This window comes from Hakea prostrata, chromosome 7 (genome assembly GCF_041222555.1).
Source record: "Hakea prostrata isolate BN-2017 chromosome 7, UWA_Hpros_2, whole genome shotgun sequence".
NCBI classification, from domain to species: Eukaryota; Viridiplantae; Streptophyta; class Magnoliopsida; order Proteales; family Proteaceae; genus Hakea; species Hakea prostrata.
This window is the reverse complement of record NC_142606.1, coordinates 10,749,524-10,773,232: the sequence shown is the minus strand read 5'-3', so window position 1 is coordinate 10,773,232 and position 23,709 is coordinate 10,749,524. Positions and strand designations below refer to the sequence as shown.

The 23,709-nt window shown below is 36.9% G+C and overlaps 2 protein-coding genes across 2 annotated transcripts; one reads left to right on the top strand and one right to left on the bottom strand.

Moving 5' to 3' along the window:
- Window positions 1-4,250: 4,250 nt before the first annotated feature.
- Window positions 4,251-15,050, top strand: LOC149009693 (FAD/NAD(P)-binding oxidoreductase family protein). Its single transcript, XM_089160800.1, has 9 exons — window positions 4,251-4,467; window positions 5,399-5,622; window positions 8,815-8,925; window positions 9,458-9,511; window positions 9,726-10,013; window positions 10,387-10,578; window positions 10,673-10,831; window positions 12,953-13,189; window positions 14,666-15,050. Exons 1-9 carry the CDS (start codon window positions 4,311-4,313, stop codon window positions 14,978-14,980), a joined length of 1,737 nt encoding a protein of 578 aa, XP_089016926.1. The 5' UTR covers window positions 4,251-4,310; the 3' UTR covers window positions 14,981-15,050.
- LOC149009692 (metaxin-like protein) lies at window positions 14,942-22,948 on the bottom strand. Its single transcript, XM_089160801.1, has 6 exons — window positions 22,508-22,948; window positions 20,354-20,694; window positions 20,043-20,119; window positions 19,876-19,936; window positions 16,766-16,940; window positions 14,942-16,118 (listed from the first exon to the last, which is right to left on the bottom strand). The coding sequence occupies exons 1-6, from the start codon at window positions 22,662-22,664 to the stop codon at window positions 15,934-15,936; spliced, it is 996 nt and encodes a 331-aa protein (XP_089016927.1). The 5' UTR covers window positions 22,665-22,948; the 3' UTR covers window positions 14,942-15,933.
- Between the last annotated feature and the right edge of the window lie 761 nt (window positions 22,949-23,709).

Here is a 23,709-nt window from a genome sequence, read left to right as displayed (position 1 = left end):
CGGTCCAGCCTTGACCAATTGCAACCCTAAGTGTTGCGCAATTAATGTGCATCAGTGTTGTGCAATTAATGCGCAGCACTGTGATGCGAACACTCAAGATCAAGATCTTGACTGAGATTTCGATCTCGATCTCTTGTTTGTCAAAAGTGAAAATACATTTTTCACAAATGGACAGTCGAGATCAAAATCTTGACCGTTCGTTGCAGGGTCTGCGAATTAATTACGCAGCACTCAAGCAATGTCCTACCTTCAGATACAGCTAGTTTAACCTAACTTAATATATGTTAAAGGACTTGACTCAATTCATTCCATCAATTTCAAAGCTTTTGATAGATTGATCAAGTATCTAATGGAATCATCGTTTACGTGCGTCAAATTCAGAGTGTCAATCGATATGGTAACAACTTTGAATATTGAAAATTAGAACCGTACAGTACCAAATTTATGCGGTTTGGTTTCAATATTTGCAAAAACAGTTCGGTACATTTCAGTATTAAATCGGTGCGGAAAAACGGTTTAAACACAGTATCTAGTGCAATACAATTTTAGTACGAATGAACACATGCCACTTTTGTTATTAGTTCATTACGAACCTAATAAAATTAGTTAAACATTTGATAAAATCTTATATTAACAGAGACAAAACAAGTAAATTTAATTAATAGAAACAAAGCAAGTAAATCTAAGAAGAGGAGTGAAAGACGAAACAAAAAACTAGAACAAGGAATTAGGGATAGGGTAAATGTAAAGTGTTTTAATTGTAAAATTACATTTGGTATGGTACCAATTCGGTACGATTTTGATACATATCAACGATATGAGTACCTAAAACTGGAACCGTACTGAATAAATTTAGTTTTGCTACGTACCGTACCGAATTTTGAATTATATGATTTTAGATGGCGTCAGTTCGATATAGTTAAACAGTTTCGATATGCAATTGACACCCTTATATGAAATCGATTATGAATTGATTCTTATATATTGATGCCTTAAACCAAAACCATGATGGTTTGCATCTTGTAGTGCTAAAGGAGAGTAAGGGAGTCCACACTCTCTAGTAATGAGAATCTATTCTTTCTTTTCAGTGGAGTGAGAAAGTTGGTTCTTTTAAATGATTTCAAACAATCCTTTTTTTATAATGTGCTTTTCAGCATATTCTTAGGCAAATAATGTAAGCCTTTTAAAAGCTTTGTTTCTTCTTGTTGACTAGTTTTTTTTTCCTAAATTGAAATTCTTGCCGAAAGAAAAAAAGGTTGTACATTGAAATTAAAACACGTGTCTAAAAGTTTTGAAGTCTTCAATAACACAGAAAACTAGCATTTGGTGGTTCACCAAACAATCCATAAAAGAACACAAATGATTCACATAAATTTTAAAAATCTAATGGAATGAATCATCCTCCACTGGATCTAGAGTTGGAATCGGATTGCTTTGGTCTTGTTAACACCTTGAACAAGATCTCCCCTCCTCCACTGGATAGTTGGGGAATTGTCCAAGATGTTGTTAAATTAGCAGATTGTGTAAGGCCTATCACCTTTGTTCACATTCCCAGGTAGCTTAACAGCTTGGCTAACTCCCTGGCAAAAATTGCTCTGTCCGCTGCGAGCAGGATGGAGCGAAATTATCTTCTTTGGGTGCTTGAGACCTGTTCAGTCTCCTTGTTTTCGTCTAGCTATTTTGAATGAACATCTATTGACAAAAAAATAATAATAAAAAAAATCATCAAATATCATAATAAAAAATTAAAATCTAAAGAAAATGCTGCATGACTATATGATGTGTGTTATCTCTGTATCCGAACATATGAAGCGAGTGAAACAAGAATGATATTCCAAATTTGACCTTTAAATACTGTATAATGGCCATTTTATCCAGATTCTTATGCATTTAAAATTATTAGCCTTTCTACATAGCAATCTTATCTAATGTAAATTAAATATTTATTTATTTATTATAATTATTACCAAACATGTACTTTTTAAAACCAGCTTTTTAGCTTTTTTTTTAGTTATTTGTGAGGTCAAAGCTTTCTTCTTTTTAAGGAAAAGGCAAAGCTTTTTCTTTAAATAATTGCAATGAAAAAGTTAGGTTTACATTGTTATCAAGTAGTCATTATGTAAGAACAAAAAGAGTCTTAAAGTTGCAGCATTTAATGATTTTCTCTTCCCATTCTAGAAAAGGACACGAAAAAGAAGGCTAGGGCACCTTAAGATTTATTGTTTTGGTTAATGATTACTCTTTTCATTATGTTATTTGATCTTTCTTTTAAATTATTTTTTGGTCAAGAACCAACTTGGGCTTTTAAAGCTGTGAAATTGTGATTGGGTTTGGTGACATGTCTCTGTTATCAATGCCATATTTATTTTGGTGAAAGACAAAAGGTGCTAAATGCAACATTTGTCATATCAAAATTAAATTTGTGATCTTGCTTAGAAAGCTAAATGATAACAAATAATGTACTTAGAAAGAATATGTAGTAAATTTTCTCCTATTTATTGCCAATTATACACTATTGATTAGGTGAACTATATTCTTGATCTTCAATTAATAAAATATGATTAATGATAAGTATCATCTACATAAATGCTATGTCTGGCCCATGCCGTGGAGTATCATACATTCAATTTTGTGGTTAAAATGAAGTTTTTACCATGGGTAGTCATTACCAAACTTACTAGCTCCCCTTCTTAGGGGGAATTTCCTAATGAGTGCCTAATAAGTTATACGATTTAATCTTTCATGTAATATTTTAATCTAAGAGCGTCTACTGAATTACCCTAATTTCTTAGATTAGAATATTACACGTGACTAAATCATACAATTCATTTAAAAGAATCCTTCCAAGAAGAATATCCAACTAGAAAGCATGACCTGAAGTTCGGTTTGGATTGGCCTCCTTGTCGGCCTTGACACTTCTCCACCGAACTTATTTTGTGCAAGACCCACTAGGGTTTCTACCTCTGAATTATTCTATTATTATTTAGACGTGAGTTCCTGTTGGGTAATTGTATTACAAATTCTACAAAACACAATAATGAAATGGCAATAGAATTGAAAGATGAAGATCCTTAGCTAATCCGAAGAGTTTGATGTTGCAATCGAACGAACCACCGATGAATGAAGTTGAGTCACACATTGAGTGCTGTCTTTAAAGTAATTGATGCACCCTACTACCAATGGTTCTTCGCACCACCACCTCCTCCAACTATAAGATGATGTAGTTCTTCTAGTACCTTCAATGAGCCAAAAGCTAGAGCACAATATTTAGATAAACTCAAAGGAAGAAACTTTTAAAATAAGTAACAAATAATTTAAATGCGAGGAGTGTCTCTATTACACACCACATGCAATGAAAGGGTTGGATTATATAGACCCAAACCACACCTTACACCCCTTGAAATTCTCAAGGCAATGAATTGGGTCATTGAATCACGATGACTCACCTCCTTACAAGGGAAAGAATCAATTCCCTATTAATGGAGAATCAATGCGCTTGTCCCTTCTCCCTTAATGAGAATAAATCACCTTAACCTAACCTCCCCACTAAATGGAGAATTAACTCTCATATTCATCTATTTTGTATGAATTAGATTTAATTCATTCAATAACCTTAGCCCCACTCATGGTAATAACCATGAAAGGTTATGAAATTGAAATGATAATTGAAGGCCAATAGTTAGAATTTGAGTAAATTCCACCCTATAAGTAAGCTCACCTCATCATTAAAATCAAGACTTTTAAGAGCCATCATCAATGTCATGAAGAACCTCGTAATCAAGGTCATGAAGAGCCTCATTTTCTCATGGGTGCTTTATTACCACCTTTACCTCATGGGTCCCACACACTAACAAAACAATTAAATAAAAGAAATGTAAAACCCAATTTTGAAACTTAATTTTAATAAAAAATCTACAGTTCCGCATCAAATGTATGGTAGAAAAACATTATGGGAGAAGTCTATGCTCCCGCCAGCAGAGAGGTGATCCTGACGAGTCCGGATTTGTGACCTGCGGGAGCCCCCTGTGCTTTTCCACCCCAAAATATGGGGGGCCAAGATGGGTGATAGGGTTTTTTTTTTTTAAATATTTTCGTGATTGTGGTGGTAAAACCTATGGGAGCAGGCATGACTTCTAGTACTTCTCCTCGGATAAAACTGAGGTGGCTATTTAAGAAGCCACGTCATCATGATATCTTGTGGTAGGTGGCTTTCTTCTTTCCCATTCATTTTGGCCCAATTTTTTGAGTTATTGTGTTTAGGTTTGCTGCTAGTTGGAGTCTACCCCTGTTTTTTTGGTCCCTCATTTCCAATGGCGCTTGGTGCGCTTACATGCGCCTTCCAATTTCACCCTCGATACTCATACTTTGAATCCCCTGCAAAACGCTCTACTATTTTGGCGCGAAATTCAAATGCACAAGAACCCTCACCCAACGGTCATCCTTCTCTTCAGAAGACTTCCTTCCCAGGTGTCTCTCTCTACCTTTTCTTCTCAAAAATGCCCATTGTTTTGAACTCGGAGTATTGAAAAAACCAGGGCATGTTTTATATCGTCATGTGAATTTGTAGGGTTGATGAAGGAAAATTGAACCAGGGAGTGAATTTGGTAGTTACAAAACTTAAATTTGGAGAAATTTGATATATAATTGTCTCTCGTTTACTTTCTGGAACTGCAAAGCTGAGGAAATTGGAATACGAATCAAGCTTGAATAGGAAGATGATACACGGGGACAAGAAGCATTGTCCTTTAGACCTATTAATTTGTGGTTCAGCTTTTACTTATAACTGCAGAAATCTGAAGGCAAGGTCTAGGAAAACCGGGCATAAGCCTATATGATATGGCAGTCTGGCATTTTCTTGTACATTTCAAGTAATTAGTGTCACTAATATACGTCTTTGCATTGAGTTCTTTCCTGGTTTTGTGATTATGATACAATCCCTGTGGTGCATTTTGCATTGAAAGGAGGGGGGGGGGGGTTGGAGTTAAGAAATAAGTAATTGCGGGGGGGGGGGAATCTATTGGCCTCTTTTCTAGTTGAAAGGACCTTGAGACTCACCACCTGTTTTACAAACTGTTTCAGACTCCTGCATCATTGGTTTCATGTCCTTGTTTTAGTTAAGAGTCTAAGACTTTTAGTGATATTACTGGTTTAGTCCATGTAGTGCACTCTTACTGCCTGGGGACAAAAGAGTGTTCTAGATGACTTATCCTGGTGGTATTATATCTCTCAACCTTATTTATGTTGATAGCTAAGGACTGCCCCATAAATGGACTGTTTGCTTCCTTATGGCAATCTAATTATTTATCTCCTCTATTCTACTAGGTTGTGATACCTTCTGATATTGTTTCATAAATGTGTCAAATAATACATTCTATTGTTACTTATGAATGAAGTGCAGGCAAGCCAGAAGCAGATGTAGTTATTATTGGGAGTGGAATTGGTGGCTTGTGTTGTGGAGGACTTTTGTCTAGATACAAACAAGATGTTCTTGTATTAGAGAGTCATGACCTACCAGGAGGTGCTGCTCACTCGTTTAAGATCAAAGACTATAAATTTGACTCTGGTCCATCTCTTTTCTCTGGATTTCAGTCACGTGGTCCCCAGGCGAATCCTCTTGCCCAAGTAACTATTTTGCATTCTTAATATGAATCTTCTATACATGTGTTTGTACTTTTTCAAGTGGTTGTATGTTTCTTCTCTCTTGTTTGTGAGTTTGTATGTTTTTGGTTTTGGTTTATGTTTCTGAACCCAATATATTTTATGTTGCATGTCCATTAAACAGACATGAGAAACATCTTATCATAAGGTGCAAAGCTTGTTCCAAAATGGTGAAAAATGATGAATCTTCTTGATATCTATTGATGCGTATCAGGAATACTTTCTTTAATATAAATATTTTACTGGAAAAATAAACCAGAATATGAACGATGAGTGCACTTCTCTTAAGGTGTCTAATATACAACTGAAACCTTAATAATGGGTGGACCTGTTTAAGAAGTGATTTCTTCACAATCTAGAATCTTCTCTTATGTCTTGCTTATCAAAGGTCATGAAGTATCTTGTAAAGTTACTAATGATTAGGGCTTACCTAGTGCATTAGGCTCCTGCTATGCTTCTCTTTTAGCTGTCGAATGGTCTCTTTTAACTAGTTTATAAAGTTATAATCCTAATTCAATTTATTTTTATATTTAATAATCAACATGGAAAATTTAGATACAAGCTATAACATTCAAACCTGAATGAGTCTATAGAAGGATTAAATGTAATGTATTTAAAGTTCTAGATTTTTATTAGCACTGGTTTTATTTCCTGTGAACATATGGTGCTGTGAATAGATGAATTAAACTTTCATCAGCAAATACTTTTCTTTTAAAAGAAAGGAATCTGAACTCTCAATATCATCAAACACTTGACAGATATGCTCGAGAAAATCAGGCTAACAGGAGTATGACTGGACATATGGATATTTTTCTAGGGTTTATCACCAAAGCCCTGAGGGCTGGGTAAATAGCAGGGCCAAACACAGGGAAAAAGTTGTGGGGTGGGGAGACTGTACAAGATTCAAGGCCTAGGAACCAGGCTATGAGACTGCAAAAGAAAAGAATAAAGACCACAGCTGAAAAATGAGCATTCCCATCCATCAGGATCCCACAACTGCAGGTCTGGTAGGGGCAAATATATGTAGCCTTGCCCCCTGCTTCGCCCGAGAGTCTGTTTTTGAACAAAAGCTACTTAACTATTGCACCAAGGCTGATTTACTATTGGTGTAATTCAAGAAAATAATTGGGTTATTATGCAAATCTGAAGTGAGTTTCTAAGTAAAATCGTGAAATAGTAAGATGACTAAGGTCCATAACATAGATAATTTTTTTGAAATAATTAAAGATTTGTTTTAGGAACGAAAAACAGGTTGCAAATTTGCATCTGGTATGCTAAAATTCCTGTGATTTCATTAAGATCTTGTGCCCAAGGATTAAGTCTTGGGTTGGAAAGGCTGTCCATGGCTGAGGGTTCCTGCCAAGCGTTATTGCATTAGATCTAAGAATGAAGTTTCTAGAGGAAATACTGTTTGATGGTGGGATTTGGTAGAACAAGAAGGAAATTTATATGGTTGTTGGATGTAAGAAATAAAATGAATAATGGTGTGTAATTACTGTGCAGAGAGGGTTTGGCAGAGCTAGGCGTCATTAGACTGAGGTTGTGTTTTGAGGCTGTTATTATTTTGTGATGTTTCCAGTATACTTATCTTGTAGGTTTATGTGGCTCTGCCTTTCGGCTGTTTTGTTTTGGTTTGGGTTGAAGAGGTTTTTATCCCCACTGGGTTGGTTGTTCTGCTATTAGCATCTTTCTTATTCTGTGATATGAGGCAGGGTAGTTAATGGGAAAGGAATCTAATTCTCATGAAAGCACGTGACCACCAAAGCAGCAAAGTGGGACTTTTATGTTCAAAATTATGAAACAGATTTTATAGTGCTTTGTGTAACCTATCTCTACCGTTGCCTTTTTTCAATATGTACTAGAACTTATCTATAGTTCTCTACTGACCTTAGAACCACTTAGTGTCACACTTCAAGTTTAATATGAATAGCCTCCTATCTTACCCATTGTTTATGTGCCACTTGTTGGTTATGGGTTTAAATCTAGGAAACAGCCTCTCCTTTCCAACTTGATCGATCCGTAAAAAACGAGTCCTCTGAAAAATTCGAAATCTTCTAAATGGCCCTTTTTATGCCTGGAATTATTTAGCCTATCCCACTTTAAGGATAATTATTTAGCTTATCCGTCTTGTTTCAAAAAAGAAGGAAAGAATAGGAAATTGTACAAAATGGCTAACTCAACAGTAATAGTTGGATATTTATCTACCTCAAAAACTGATTCAGTAAGCAGGATAAAGCTGTATATATTTGCCCCTGCCAGATGCTGCAGAAATGGGAGCCTTGGGGCACCAGGATGCTTTTTTTTCAAGTACCCAGGGCAAGAAAATGCTCCTAGAAGAGGGGAAGAGAAGGTCTGTTTTTTTTGGGGGGGGGGGGGGGGTTGTGTGTGAATGGCATTCAGGTTGGTCCAACCTTTTCCAGTTGTACAAATTGGCTATTCTTATGCTTGGAAACACATATCGTCACACTACCTTACTGAGCTTTTACCATTCACCAAATCATGGCCCCTCCCGTAATGGAAGATATCACTGTTCTCAGTGTGAGTACTGAAATCACAAAAGCCTCAGCAAACCAGAAATAAGATCAGCCTCAACTAATTCAAGCATAATATTTAAAACTGTGCTAGGCATCTTACCAATGGTGATTCTTTGTATTTGAATTTCTTTATTAGAACAGAACTAGCATCTTCTGTTCAAGGGAAAGACTTGATCCTGCATTTGTTTTTGAAACCAAAACTCATTCAACAGAATGTACTGGGTATGTTCTTGGGGGTTTTCTACTGAAGATCCTCCTCAACGTTGATCCTTGCGAGATTGGTTCTTGGTCTGGTGTTGTTGGTGATATTTACAATATTGTTGATTCTTGGTTTGAGAAGCTTTGTTCTGTCATTTTTCGTTCTGTTTTTCTTTTCTCCATTATTGGTGCCGCCACCAGTCCTAGAATAATACATATTGCTCAATATTTCTGGATATTTTTATCTTGTATTCAGAAGTTTTTATTGTTTATGTTCTGAGAACGATTAATTCAGTGAGTTGTCTTTATAAAAATTACTTAAGTTTGAAAAGAATTGTCTGCCTTTGTTTTAGATGTTAGCAATTGCTAAAAGATTTTATTTTGTGGCTCCATTTGAGATGATTAAGTGCTGTGTTGTTTGTAGGTTTTGGATGCATTAGGTGAGTCAATCCCATGCGCCTCTTATGACTCATGGATGGTGTACATACCTGAAGGCGAATTTTTGTCACGTATAGGTCCTACAGAATTTCTCAAGGTGGAATTTTACTGAATTTTTGTTTTCATTTCTTTCAACATAGAATGGAAGCATCTTCTCCCTGTACTACCATAGTAATTTTTGAATTTTCTGTCTTTGTAGTATATCAATGAAAATTTTATTTTTACTAACAACAATTGCCCTTGACTTAGTTTTCTAGCATAAAATCTAGTATATTTAGTAGTCTGTCATTTCTGGTTAAATCAATTATATTTAGTAGTCTATCATTTCTGGTATATCTTTTGTTTGTTATAGTGTGAAACCAGGGTATCTAGAATTTTTATGCATTGACATTAATCCCAGAGAAATAAATAAAAGCAAAAATAGTGGGAAAGAAGAAGGGTGCCTTACCTGTTTTAGATGTTAATTACTTGAAAAAAAGAAAATAAAAGAATATACAATTTTGATCATCCATGAAGTTTGCCAATCTTTTATTTTCTGGAAAATATTGATACAACTCAGTCATATTGTTTTAAGTGAATTTTTTAGTTATAAGTTTTAATGTTCTCGGTGAAACCATATGTTTCTTCAGGACCTGGAAAAGTATGCAAGTATGGATGCTGTGAAGGAATGGAGGAAACTTCTAGTGAGTACATAACTTCTCTGACCAAATTGGCTATGAGAAGTGACTGCAGTTATAACCCTCCTTATATTTCTGTTTAAAATTTTAAAATCTCATGAAACAGTCCATTGAAACTTCATATTTGCATTTTTTAATGGAAGCTCATTGTTAGTTTCTCATCATTATAATTCATCTTAGTCTCTCCATCTCTCAAGTGGTGTCCACAATTCATCTGCAGGATGCAGTGCTTCCAATGTCAGCTGCTGCTATGGCTCTACCTCCCTTGTCCATCCGTGGTGATTGGGGTGTTCTCTCCACAGCAGCAGCTAGATATGCTCCTTCACTCTTGAAATCTTTCATCCAAATGGGACCTCAGGGAGCTCTTGGTGCTACGAAGCTTCTCAGGCCCTTCTCAGAGATTATGGATTCCTTGGAGTTGAAAGACCCTTTTGTACGAAACTGGGTGGATCTTTTATGTTTTCTACTTGCAGGAGTGAAATCTAATGGTACACTCTCAGCAGAGATGGTAACTATGTAATTTAAGTTTAAAGAAGTTACATTGCTTATTTCAGAATCAGTGTTGAAAACCTAAATCATTAAAATCCCTTGATGTTAAGCCTCAAATCTGTTCTTATACCTACTAAAGAAAAGAGTACTGTCAAAAAATTTCTAGTTGAATAATTAAGAAACAGTTAGCCATCACCCAGGTGAAGGTAAGATTGGATTACAAGAATGGGCAAGAACCAGTCAAGGTCCTTACAAAATGCACCGATGGAACCTTCAAATTTAGTCATTATATTTTTTTTCTCAGACAGTATAGTACATCTGTGGAAATTCTGTTGTTTGGAATAAATATTTCCTATCTTCACCATATTTTACTTTTAATTCCCAATTTCCAGGTGTACATGTTTGCTGAATGGTACAAACCAGGTTGTGCACTTGAATATCCTATTCATGGGACTGGGGCAGTCGTTGATGCTCTTGTGCGGGGGTTGAAAAAATTTGGTGGCAGGCTTTCCTTGGGAACTCATGTTGAAAAAATTGTTGTTGAAGGTGGTCGAGCTGTTGGGGTAAAACTAAGAAATGGTCAGGTAAAGTAACCTAAATCACAGTAAGGCCTCCAAAAGCGTTGATTATTGAGCTGTATTTTCAAATATCCAAAACATTCTAACATGCATACTGCAGTTTGTACGTGCTAAGAAGGCCGTGGTCAGCAATGCATCCATGTGGGACACTTTAAATCTGCTACCTGAAGAAGCCATTCCCAAATTATACAAGGAAAGAATTAAAGCAACACCACAATGTGAATCATTCATGCATCTCCATTTGGGTTTTGATGCGAAGGTGAGTTGAAGTAGCCTTTCTTAATTGAACATTAGTTGACAGATCACCATCAATTTAGTCAGAGTTCCTCTAAATAATTGCACATAATAGCCTTTTGAGTTACCATAAAAGTTATTGTTGTCCCTGAAGATACCCTTTTAGTTAATGGAGTCTGTATACCCACGTTTCTTCCAGTTCAATGTGATGGAAATTTGGAAAACCCATTGAAACCTATGCTTAGGCCTGTTGCAGTCCAGGAGACTTGACCAAAGAGAAAGAGAGGTCATGCATGTCTATTCTTTGCATTGTCTGATCAGTGGGCACAGTTGACCAGTTTATTTTGGCAATAAAATACTGGCTTGGCAATGAGGGACTCTATTGGCTAGTCAATAAATGATAAGTTTGAGGAAGGCTGCCTAGTTGATCGACTGCTTTAAGTAGACTTCCAAGGGATTGCTTATTATATTACAAAGCCACCAAGCCATTAATCGGTTGGTTTCTGGTATACATTCCGTGATATTTCCACTCATGGGCTGTTAGCCTGAAATGTGATTTTAATTTAGAAGTTCCAATGTATTTCCACCACTGCTTGAATTTTCATTATTCATTGACCTTGTCTTTTGGGTATGGACACCATCTTTGTCATATACAGGCCTTAGCATCCCAAAAGTAACTTATCTATATGCTAGTTCTGTAAGGAGAAAAAAGTTCCGCATTTGAGGCAACTAGTAACTGAATTTCACGTTTTGACTTGAACCTGTTTTCAGTTATTTCCTGAGGCCTTCTTCTGCCATCTTCAGTTGCCAAAGCTTTTGGTGGTATTTGGCTAAATGACTAACAAGCTTATTGACGAGGTGATTAGGCGACCCAAGGCATTGGTCGGATGCCTAGGTGACAGGGCATCGCCTAGGTGTCCTCAGTATGCAGCGTATGTTTATCTGTAATGATCTAATATGAGAAAATCACCACATAACGAAGGCAAAAGGAATGCTGCCCAGTCCTTCTGTGCCCTTTCATATTCCCTCTCATACGGGGTAGTGAAATGATCCACACTGTCCTTTTCCTTGGATGCCTTCCAAAAGAGTGTATCCAGTGCGTGAGGCTTCCACAACTGCAGGTCAGTGGAGGCTCATGATGTATGCAACCTTATCTCAGCTTTCACAAAGAGGCTGTTTCATGACTCAAACTGGCAAACACTTGGTCACAATGTAGCAACCTTACAGTTGCTGCCCCCTTCCCATCAATGAAAATTGGCTATAATGTAAGCATATTTGACCAAAAAAGAAAGAAAAAGAAATTGACATAAACTGATGAAATGCCAACAAGGTGTCCTGATGCTTCAGACCCAAGAAAAAGCCTGGATGCTACCACCTAGGAAATACCTTGACTGCTATGCTAAAAGTTGACAGCTAAAGGGTGACATGAAAAGCTCTTAAGTGGAGTCAACTATCATATTTTCTACCCAAGGGAACTAAATCTAATATTAGAGTGCCTAAGAAGCTTTACCAATATCAGTTTTGAACTAGTAGAGTTCAATAACATGTACATGGAGAACATCTTTCTATGTCAAGGGTGGTTGATATCTTCTACCTCAGTTCAGTTGGAACTTTTGGGCCTCCCTGTTGATAGAAACTGCAACGCTGACCAATGTTATGTTTAATAATAATAATTTCTTCTCAAGGTGACTGGTAGAATTTATTCCGACTCAAAAAGCATGTGATTAATAATTATTATGTGGAAGAATCTTCAAAGTTGAAAGAAATTGTGTTTGCAGACACTTCTTGGATTGTTGGTCGACTTCCTTAGATGCAACACTAGAAATTATAGTTTTCGCATCTATCCTTTAGAACAAACATAGAGAATTGAAAACAATTGCACTATTGCTAGTTGTTGTGTGTAGAGAATACTTGTATAAATCTTCCCCACCTTCTGCAATGAAACTTTTATGTGCTGGAGACTGTATCAGTAGTTGATTCCATCACTATTAATACTTATTCCATAAACATGATTTATGTGTTGTAAATACTATCAACATTGAGCTGCACTCATGTTTTTCAAATTTGTCACTTAAAGTTAATTATGGTCTTTTATAGTTGTAAGATTAATTTCATTAACAATTTTGAGTACTCATGTTATAATTAGGGAGTCCCTGAAGATTTGGGTATCCATCACATAGTTGTAAATGACTGGAACAGAGGAGTTGATGCTGATCAGAATGTAGTCTTGATCTCTGTACCTAGTGTACTGAGCCCAGATTTGGCACCTCCCGGAAAACATGTATTGCATGCCTATACTCCAGGAACTGAACCATTTGAGTTGTGGGAAGGACTCGATCGTAGAAGCCTTGTATATAAAAGACTAAAGGCCGAACGGTCAGAGGTATGTAAAGATATCTACCAGTACTTCTTGTCATCCTCTTAATGTTTTTTTCTCCTTTTCTGAGTGGATGGATCTTTATACGGATCAGCATACATAAACCGACCCTAAACCTCAATACAGTTGTCATCTCTTTATACTGTGCTATTGTTTTTACTTTTATTGCTTTGACGATTATAAGACTATGAGTGAAAGAAATGAGTCACTTGCTGCAGCTCTAGCAACTCAATGTTCTTCCTCCACTACTGCATATTCTATGGTAAAATGCTATAAACTGGTGCAAGTCTTGTCTCTGCAGCATCCTGGGATGGTTGAACCGGACTTCATCTTGAATTTGGCATGTTCCACATGAAGGGGACCACCTTCAGTCTCAAATCCATATCTTCATGTGGTCAATCCAAGCTTATATTGTTGCACCTGGGCATGCCCCCATCTGGCCTTTCATAGATAAGGATCCAATTTACATTGGCTGTCCTCTGTATGGGATAAATGAATAAACCATGGTTCAGGATTTCAATTTCGACCCTTTTCAATCAAAATTCAGCCTGATATAATCTTTTAACTAGTATGAGTAATGAGGCCCTTTTTTTCTGAGGTTTTCTAGATGATGATCTTCTATGTAGGTCGAGATTACTGGTTCCCTTAGAAGTAATTGATTGAGGGTTGACCAACATATGTTGAGGTAGACATATTGACCACACTATTTGGATAGTATTCTGTTATGATCTTCCAAGTTCTAGAGGAGAATTTTGTGGGATTGTGGGGTTTTATTTGGTGGCTTCTTTGTTACATATTTCTTTGCCCTGGTATATAAGATTCTTCATTGCTATTTCCTATAAGCATTTGGTTGTGTTGAAGCTGTTGCTTCTTCTATTTCTCTCTCCTCCTATTCTCTCATCCGTACTGCTCACTACAAGCAGATCCATCTTCTTGACCTGCATCACAACCATATGCCCTAGAAGACCAATCTATTTTTTGCAGTTCATTACATCCTGAATAATGGTAGATTTCCAATATTTTAACCTATTTTTTGTTAATGTAACCATAAACTGAGAATCACACATCATGATAATACCTGGGCATAACCTACATTTCTGCAATTTCACCAAGTACTATTCCTCTTAGTCCAGCTGCTACATTTTCATTTTTTTTTTCAGTGATTATTTGTTTTTATTCCTGGACGCCAATTAATGGATTAGTTTTTCAGACCCTTCAAAGTTATTGTTGTCACCCAAAATATAATGTGTTTGTTTCATTGTTGAAATTTGGGGCTTAACTCCTATAGGATATGAGGATCGTAACACTGAGACTGTCTAATCTAACTTAATTTCCCCTTAAATTGTTTCTTTTACTGCATGGGAGGGATGGGAATAATTTGCTGAAATGCAGGTAATTTGGCAAGCTTAATTATTCTTTACTTGGAACTACTGGATTTTATTGTGGTAAGCTTACATCTCTTTCAAATCTTCTACGATTCAGGTAATGTGGAGAGCAGTTGAACGTGTACTTGGTCCAGGCTTCAGCCGTGATAGCTGTGAGGTGAAGTTGATAGGTACACCACTGACTCATCAGAGGTTCTTGAGAAGGAACAGAGGGACATATGGACCAGCCATACAAGCTGGTAAAGACACGTTTTCTGGACATTCAACTCAAATCCCACAACTCTTCTGTTGCGGAGACTCCACATTTCCAGGCATTGGAGTCCCAGCAGTAGCCGCTAGTGGTGCCATTGTTGCCAACTCTCTTGTCCCTGTGTATCAACACTCTGAGCTTCTTGATGCTGTTGGGATTTAACTGAACTGATAAACTTGCTCTTTTTCCATTGTGATCATTAAACGGGCTCTATATGACCCAAAAAAAAAAAGAGAAAAAAGAAGGGCTCTTAATTCTTAGCTCGTCTTGTAGGATTGATTTATGTTGCATGAAGAACTTTAAAATGTTGTAGCTTGTAAATTAAATCCACAGAAATATATTGCATGACATGAGTAACTGGAAGACCACAGGTACTGTAATTGATCGTAGCATAGCTTTCTTGCTCATCCATGAGAAGTTCTATAATGGTCTCTGTTTGCAGTGCTAATGACCAGAATGCATATAACCTGCTCCAAGATATGAGACTGCACAAATCAACTGTTCACCCACCTGAAAAACAAACCCAAATCGAAGATAACGTTCTCAAGGAGTGATAATTCTTCGGAGGGTTACCAAAAAGCCTCCTTCCTTTAATTTGGGCTTTAACTTTACTAGTAAGAAGATTCAAAGAGTGAACGCCTCATTCTGGTTGATATCCAGAGAATTTTCTATTTGCAAATCTTTTGGTGTGTATACATCCACCATTAAAAATAAAAGACATGGAAAAAAAAAATGCAGTTTTTATTAGTTCTTAAAATTTTTTTTATCACATGATCACAACCCGAGTAAACAGATGGTGCTTTTGATTGTCATAAAATAAAACAGGGGAGTGCAAGATTCATCTGTTTGGTATCTCCAGCCACCATACAACAACTAACAGCTTTTTCAATTTGCATGGTAAAAGAGAAAGGAGGCAAAACTAATCTCTCATTCACGCTTCAGATGTAATGCAAAAGATTATGACCAAAATTTTCCAATGCAAGAATGAAAATAATGGGTGAACATTCTCAAATGAAGATATGACCTATGAAGTACAATCTACTCAGCAGCAACACTCGTAGCAAGGGCAAAAATTGCCAACTTCAATGAGACAATGGATACAAAATTGCCCCACCTCACTCTTCATAGTTTAAGCCATCATCCTCATCGTCATCGAGTTCAGCACCATCAGATCCTCCCATGAGAGAGAGAAAAACAAGGACAGCGACAAATTGTGTCACCAAGAAGTACTTGGCTCTTCTCCTGAAGGTTTTTTCCTCCTCCGTCTTCTCCTTCTTCGGTTTGCTATGGGGTTTTGAACCTAGTAAACCAAGCCATGATTTTGATAAGATGGCAGGCAAAAATAATAACAATGCTAATTCTGGGTTAAGCAATACTACTAGTTAGAGAAGCATTACAACGGAAGATAGGAATGGTTACAAAAACACACAAACTATCCCAAAGCAAAACAGAGGAGCAGTGCACAAATTTCTTATAGCTCTTCAAGTGGCAACAATCACACAAACATCAATATACCGTGACAGTAGCAGCTTAAGTTTGACATAGTTGGGCAGTATAGGTCTCACATAAGACTAACAAATCTTCTTCCTACATGGTGTATGAAGTATGCACAAAGAGTTGACATGTGACTCTAGAGGATAAATACGAATAGAGAAACACTTTGAAGAGACTCTCATTTTGTAGACTTATCATTTTCTAGTCTACTTTAGACGCAATTGAGTGTGTCCTCCATTGTTCTAGAAGTGACACCCAAGCTGCTTCTCAGTTCAAAGAGCATGAAGCCAGATTTGATTATAGTACAAAAAATTATCAAGATTTTAGATTTTGGTTTTGTTGACATGATTAGAAAAACAAACACAAGGGAATATTTGGAAGATTAATCCAAGCCTACCCCCTTCAACATAGATATTAACTAATTAAAAGAGTAAAAACAATTAAAAATCTTACTCCAACTCGAAGGACCTCCTCTTCTTGGAGTCGATGATGATGATGGCTCAAAAGGAGACTGCTGCGGAAGAGATGAAGGCAATGAACCAGATTCCAAGAACTCCATCTTAAACTTTTCAATGCATCTTATGAGATTGCTATGCCCTAATAGTTTGCTTCGCAATACCGAAGTATCCTGTAACACACGATAACAATTAAAATTCACAAAGTAAAAGTTGCTCCACAATGACAGCAGGGATATTAAATGCAACAACTGTATCAACTTCTCACAGACAAAACCTTTGGGAGTGGGTTGGAGGAATGAAGAAACTAAGAAAAAAGGTATTAATATTGATGAACTAATGTCAAAGAAGTACAAGTAAAAAACAAATAGATTGATGAACTAATGTCAAAGAAACGAAAGTGGAAAAGAAACAGAAATATAGAAATTCAAACAAGAGGCATCATCAGGCCACTACCAAGAAAATTAACAAACAATAAATTGCCCATCGTTCTTACTCCAAACAAATACCCAAGAAAATTAACAAACAATAAATTGCCCATCGTTCTTACTCCAAAAAAATACCCCAATGTTGTAAGGCTCAATTTACTTAACACCACAAACAAAATTGTAAACAGCCAACCAGGGCCAATGCTGTTATTCTTGGAAATGACCCAGTGAAGTCAGAAGTAATTGTTTCCCTTTTCCTGAGAGCACAGATGCCGAATTTATTAACATAAAAGAATGCGGCCCTATTTCTCTTTCATTCTTCCTCTCTTGATGACGGTTGCTGGATTGTAGAATCTTTCTCTGCCGGTTCCTTTTTATTTAGCATCTACTACCATTCCCCAAAAACAAGATTAGATTTTGGTATCAATCAAATATTAAGAAATCTAGAAAGTGGACTCTCTTTAGCAGTAAAATTTCTAGTAGGAATCTAATTACCATACGGCAACTCCCATGAATGACCAAACCTTTTCTAGTTAAAGCAGAAAAATAATGTAACAAGTAGACTCAAAATAAAACTAATAGTATAACTAGATTTAACAAACCAGGTTTCCCTTAATTCAGGGTGAAGAAAGAATCTCTTACTCTGTCGATTCTGGTAGTTGAGTGAGACTCCTACTATACTGCTAAGGGTATTTTGGACTTCATACAATAGGCAGCAGAGGGAAATAAGGGAGTAATGACACACCAATAGTTAGTATATCTTCACCATGGTCAATAAGATATTTTTTTTCCGTTTAACTAAATAAAAATCTGGTCACAGATCAACAGCCTAGTTGTGAATTTGCCACAACAAGCCATAGCTGACCATAACAAATCAAAATTGTGTAACAGGATCTTTGTCTTGTTGTAGTTGTACGTATAACCCAATAGCCAGTCAAACAGGAATGCATTTCTACATGATGAGTTGCATGAAGAGGTTTATATGGAGCACAGCCTGGGTATATTGCTCCAGGGAAGTGCTTGGAAAGTTTATAAAATGAATAAAGCTAACTATGTGTGCACCGAAGGAAGGTTTTATAAACTTAGCTAGCTGTGGCTTTTCCCAGTGTCCCTCTGATCATTCAGCATTTGTTTGTCATCAATAATCTAAAGTTATTGTACTGGTCATTTCTGTCAATGACAGATTTGGGAATCCATAGGTTGAAACTCACTGTTTGCAAGTTTTATTGGCCTCGATTTGAGAGAGCATTCTTATCCACAGGTGACCCAAACCTTGGATTTGGTTGCTCAACCCCTTCCCTGTTGGATTAAATTCAGCAACCAATGCTGACTCATTGAATTCAGCCTGGATCACCACTGTTTTACTATCACGACTCATGAGGGAAAAAATGATTTTTTTTTAATATCTACAATGAAATCTCTCTTGCTGTTATACATAACTTGATAACTACCTTCATTCCATTTTTTTTCCACTTTATTTTCCCAACACCCTCCCCCCTTCATTTTTCCACCTTAACCGCAATACCCACTGCCTGATAATTGCTTCCAGCTTACTTCCAATCATAGTATTCAATTCAACCACCTTATTTGCCTCTACTTTGTTGACATACAATTTTTCAGCCATTTTTTCGCCTAATCGATATCGCTTTGTCGTCTTGTGTGCCTTATTGCTGCCTAAACGCCAAAGCGGTCGCTTTTTTGATATTTTGTACATAATAATTTATTTTCTTGATTTTTTTTAATAAAATTTTATTCTACAAAGCCATATACAAACTTAATAGTTAGTCATTTCGGAATCAGGAATCAATGAATCATTATATGGACAATGCACTTATTTGGCATCACACTATCATAGAAGTAAGCAAAAATGTAGAATTACTACTTTCATTTTCATACATATAACTTGATGATGTAGTTCGTAGTCATAACTCATATGTTATAATGCTTGATGAGATGAACTTATGTTTGTGTTCTTTTTTGGATACTCTTTCACAATTATGAGTCTTGAATGCTTTTTTTCTTTGATGAATGTGATTCTTGAATGTTAGTTTACCTTATAATAGATATTCATCAGTTTAACAGTAGTTTATTGAAAATTTTGACCCAATCGCTTTGGTCGCCTTATTGCCTCCTAGGCGCCGCTTTGTCACCCAATCACCTAGGCGGAGCCCAAACTGCTTTGGTTGCCTTGCCGCCTTGACAACCAAGCTTCCGATTCTGTTTTGTTTCCAAAGAGGATCTTCAAAGCTCACAATAATTAGGTTTCCCATTGAACTAATTTAATGCAGGTCTGTAGTAATCACAAATAGTGTTATTGAACTCAAGATCACATCACTATTTCTTTGCTAGCTATAATCAATATCAAGCTCCTTGTAAGGCTTAAGGATAACGAACTGATCTAAGTTTTTCTCATCAACAGAGAATGACTGATGAGAAATGACTTACACCTTCAACTTGTTGGTGACAATAGAATGTGCGAGGCAAATCAGAGACCTATTTTCACTTTTAGAAGTCATGTTGCAAAATCAAGGAGAAGTAAATCTATATCCAATAGACAGCACGGACAAAGCCTCTTCCAATTCTAGATAGCCAGTGCTCAACTTCTAAAAATAAAATGAAGCCCCCAAAGAGAGAGAGAGAGAGAGAGAGAGAGAGAGAGAGAGAGAGAGAGAGAGCTTACAGGTAAGGCTTGCATAACAAAAAGAGCATGTCCAAGAAATATTGCATCCAAGCTTGTTGGTCTGAAAAACATTAGTAAATCATTAATTAGTTGAAAGTACAATCTTCAAAGTCAGTTACAAACTTAGAAAAGATACAAATTTCATAAAGCTTCAAAAGTAGTGTCACCTATTTTCAAAGAAAAACGTCTGCTCTCCCAACTTTGTTGATAGTGCCTCGTATGCAATTGTTGCCTTCCTATAAATCTGTCAAAATGTTGATTAAGCTTATTACCCAGAAGACCCTCAAGCTAAAAGCCACTAGTATGCACTTTAATATAGTAATGAGGCAAAAATAAATAAATAAATATAGATCTTCTGTAAAACGTGTATAATTTGGAAGAGAGACTGAATGATAGCAATGGAGATGTTAATTGAAAGAATGAAAACATTAAAATTACATGATACAGAAAGGGTAATGAGGAAGACATTAGTCAATACCTCATCTTCTCTTCGCTCGGTGTTGACTTCTGTGATGCCAAGTGACTGTTTCACTGCATAAACTTGTTTATGATAAAGAATCTTTCCAATTGGCCATGGGAGGTCAGAGTAATATATCTTATGAGCAGTACTTCCGTCAGACCTGATCCAGAGTTCGTACATCACTGAATCAACAAGCCATGAACTGATCATAGCCTTCATTGAAATCAACTCAGGGACAGTGTGAATTGGGAGGCCAGAGTCTAGATCAACAATGCCATCTTCCTTTAAAGTTTCAATGACTCCACCCTTCTCATTGTTGTAGGCCACAAAATTGCCATATTCAACATAGGGAATTTGATCTAACATGAGTAAAACCAACAAGAAATCATGATTATGGTAGTAGAGATAAGAAGCAGTATCTGTTAACACTGCCAAAGAAAATGCACAAGATCCTGACAGGAAATTGCTTCATATGCATCAAAGACGAAACAAAACATCTGATATTCACTACAAACGATTTAATATTTAGAATCATAGTTCAAATTGGACAAGGACGACAAAGGTGATCCAAAAACAAGGCTCTGATTTGTCAACTGAGGGATTGGCTGGCTTGTATGTATAGATCAGATGATTTCCATCTATTTCCAATTCGGAGCAGACAGTTTGACAGAAGTTATAGCAATCTTCAGATTTATATTAATAATAGTGGCGTTCAACTTTTTTTTTTTCTTTTTTATTTATAACACTACCTCCTCAGTGTGTACAAGAGATCAAACCTGGGAAGTCAACCACATCAAAGATCAGAAGTAGACTTTGTCCCATTACTCTATGAGCCCTGACACTGATGCAATCATGCACATACTTCCCATGGTACCTCTGCCCCTGCATTTTGACGTACCATCCTTTAAATACTTTTCATTTCTTCTTCTAATAATTAGGACTCCCCATGGCTAACGTGGTTGATTGTTGTGCTGTATTCTGCTCCTCCTGGGAACCATGTCCAGAGGACCTAAATTAGCTATCTGAGACTCAAAACTCCTTATCAAAATCTTAAGCCTTTTATACAAGGGCATAACCAAGGTTGATTAACTGTTTGTCAATCTCAATGTCACAGTCATATCACAGAGCTATTGTAATGCTTGAAACCTAGGGGGAAAAAGGTAATACCTCTAAATTTAGTCTTAAAAAATCCTGCTTGAAAGCAATCATTTGCTGTTGTAGATGCGTTATGGTAGTCCCCAGTGCTTTGCTCTAACAAGAAATGTATGTGCTTTGGATTAAGAAAAGAAACATGGGTTTTAAGGAGTTTTTCCTCTCTACCAGGTGAAACACTTGAAAAACAGAGAATGGGTCCAGATTTTGAACCATTTTGTTCAATACCATGCTTCTATATTGTATACACTGATCAACCCGTAGGTCTTGATAACCGTGGTGGAAAAAGTTTCTTGAAACCTTATCGAATGTCTTTGTCTTGGGAATCTTACTTTTTGGGGAGAATAATCAAAATGCCCTTGGTGGCTGTTTAACAAATCAAACTTTGCAAACTCGCATATTTACTATAAGAGAATTTTCCAGTAACAGCTTCATGGTTTTTCCTTACTGATTGACACAAGAGACTAAATACAACAGCTAAGTTGACCCACATTGAATGGCTCATGTTTTATGACATGATCTCTGTTACAAAGGAGGTCCGAGGTTGGAAGGTTTGCTAAGAGGTGATGCACTTGGAGACCATTTGTGGAAGTCCAAAATGACAGACTTCGGCCCCCCTTGACTGCATAGTATTAGATAATTGGTATTTTATTTTGCTCTATTAAAAGAAACATATATATACCCATTCTCAGTTCATCTGCTAAAAAAAAGTTCTTTCATTTTGAGGATCCGAAAACATAAAAACCAGAAGAAATCACCCAATTTTCTGAATATCGTGAAACAAGATTGACATACTAAGCATCCTAACACTTCAGAAACAGCAGGGATCATACCAACAAGATACAGGGTGCAAATCCAAATACCATGAATGAATTAAACTTAGCCGTAAAAAACAGTTTTTTCTAACACCAGCATCTCAGACTAATTTAGAAGTATGATGCGAATTACCAAATACAAAGGAAAATCGTTTAATAGACAAGCTTCCAATATGTAGACATTGAATGAGAAAAACGAAGTTACCTGAATCAGGTTGAGTTACATTGAACTGCAAATCGAAAGGCAGGTTAGCGAATCTGAGATAGAAATACACAGGCAAGCAAGTAGGACAAGCTGTTGGGAGACCAAAACAAGCTTTTCTTGCAACAAGAACAAGGTCTTTAGCCTTCTCTTCTTCCATGTAGGGCTTCTTCTCTCTATCTCCGTTTAGAAATCACAAAAATAGAAGATACTAAAACTCGACAATAACCATGGCAAGAACGAATTGACCTAATTCTCTCCGACTCCCTTCTCAGTCACCTCCGTCTCTTCTATCAGTATCTCTCCGTTGAATAGGGTGAACGATTTTTCTCTTCTCCGAATCCGACACAGCGCTACCGAACCAAAAACATGAATTCCACTCGCTCACGCGCGTCTGTGTTTGAGCCCCATCGGGCCGGTAAAATCCTAAAACCCTAGGCTTCTCTATTCATCCATCAGCCAAGAGAGTCAACGGGGCGGGTTGAGTCCGGCTTGCCTTAAACCCTAACCCTAAAATATTGAAATTAAAACCCAAATCTTATCCAATCCTGTGAAGGTTTAAAACTTCTCAACCCAAACCTGACCCGGGTTTCTCTAAGCCTGGCCAGCCTTGATTAACCCTGATAGGGTCGGGCCGTGGGATTAGCCCTGTATAACCCATAAAAGGTCAAGTTGGCCTTAATTTTCCTTGACGTCGACCCTAATTTTTATCACTTCTTATCTGAAGTATTAAAAGTAAGCTCCATGATCTAAGAATTGGAGAGACAGAGACTAAAGACTTGAGATCTCTTCTTGACCCACAGTTGGAGGGATGGGATTGAAGACTATATATACGACCACTGACGTGGGAATGTGGGAGTATATTTACATATTTAGGATTAGTGGTATATTTGATTTTCTGAAGCCAATTTAAATTAAACTAGTGTTCAGGGTTGGGTAGGGTTGGGCCGGGTTGGTCCAAGGCTAAACCCAAACCCACCCCAACCTTGTTAGGGATGATTGATTTGTAACCCAAGCCCGTCTTTCAGGGTTGAAAAATCGACTGAGACCGGTCCGGGTTCAGGGGGACTGGGCCATTTGACCCACAGTTGGAGGGATGGGATTGAAGACTATATATACGACCACTGACGTGGGAATGTGGGAGTATATTTACATATTTAGGATTAGTGGTATATTTGATTTTCTGAAGCCAATTTAAATTAAAC

What these genes read in the sequence shown, in the direction of transcription:
- LOC149009693 (XM_089160800.1), top strand. Translation starts at nt 4,311, where the DNA reads ATGGCGCTTGGTGCGCTTACATGCGCCTTCCAATTTCACCCTCGATAC. An exon ending in AGGAATGGAGGAAACTTCTA is followed by an intron (nt 9,512 to 9,725) that starts GTGAGTACATAA and finishes ATTCATCTGCAG; the next exon opens with GATGCAGTGCTTCCAATGTC. An exon ending in GTACACTCTCAGCAGAGATG is followed by an intron (nt 10,014 to 10,386) that starts GTAACTATGTAA and finishes CCCAATTTCCAG; the next exon opens with GTGTACATGTTTGCTGAATG.
- LOC149009692 (XM_089160801.1), bottom strand. Translation starts at nt 22,664, where the DNA reads ATGGAAGAAGAGAAGGCTAAAGACCTTGTTCTTGTTGCAAGAAAAGCT. An exon ending in TGTAACTCAACCTGATTCAG is followed by an intron (nt 20,695 to 22,507) that starts GTAACTTCGTTT and finishes TACTCATGTTAG; the next exon opens with ATCAAATTCCCTATGTTGAA. An exon ending in CCGAGCGAAGAGAAGATGAG is followed by an intron (nt 20,120 to 20,353) that starts GTATTGACTAAT and finishes ACATTTTGACAG; the next exon opens with ATTTATAGGAAGGCAACAAT.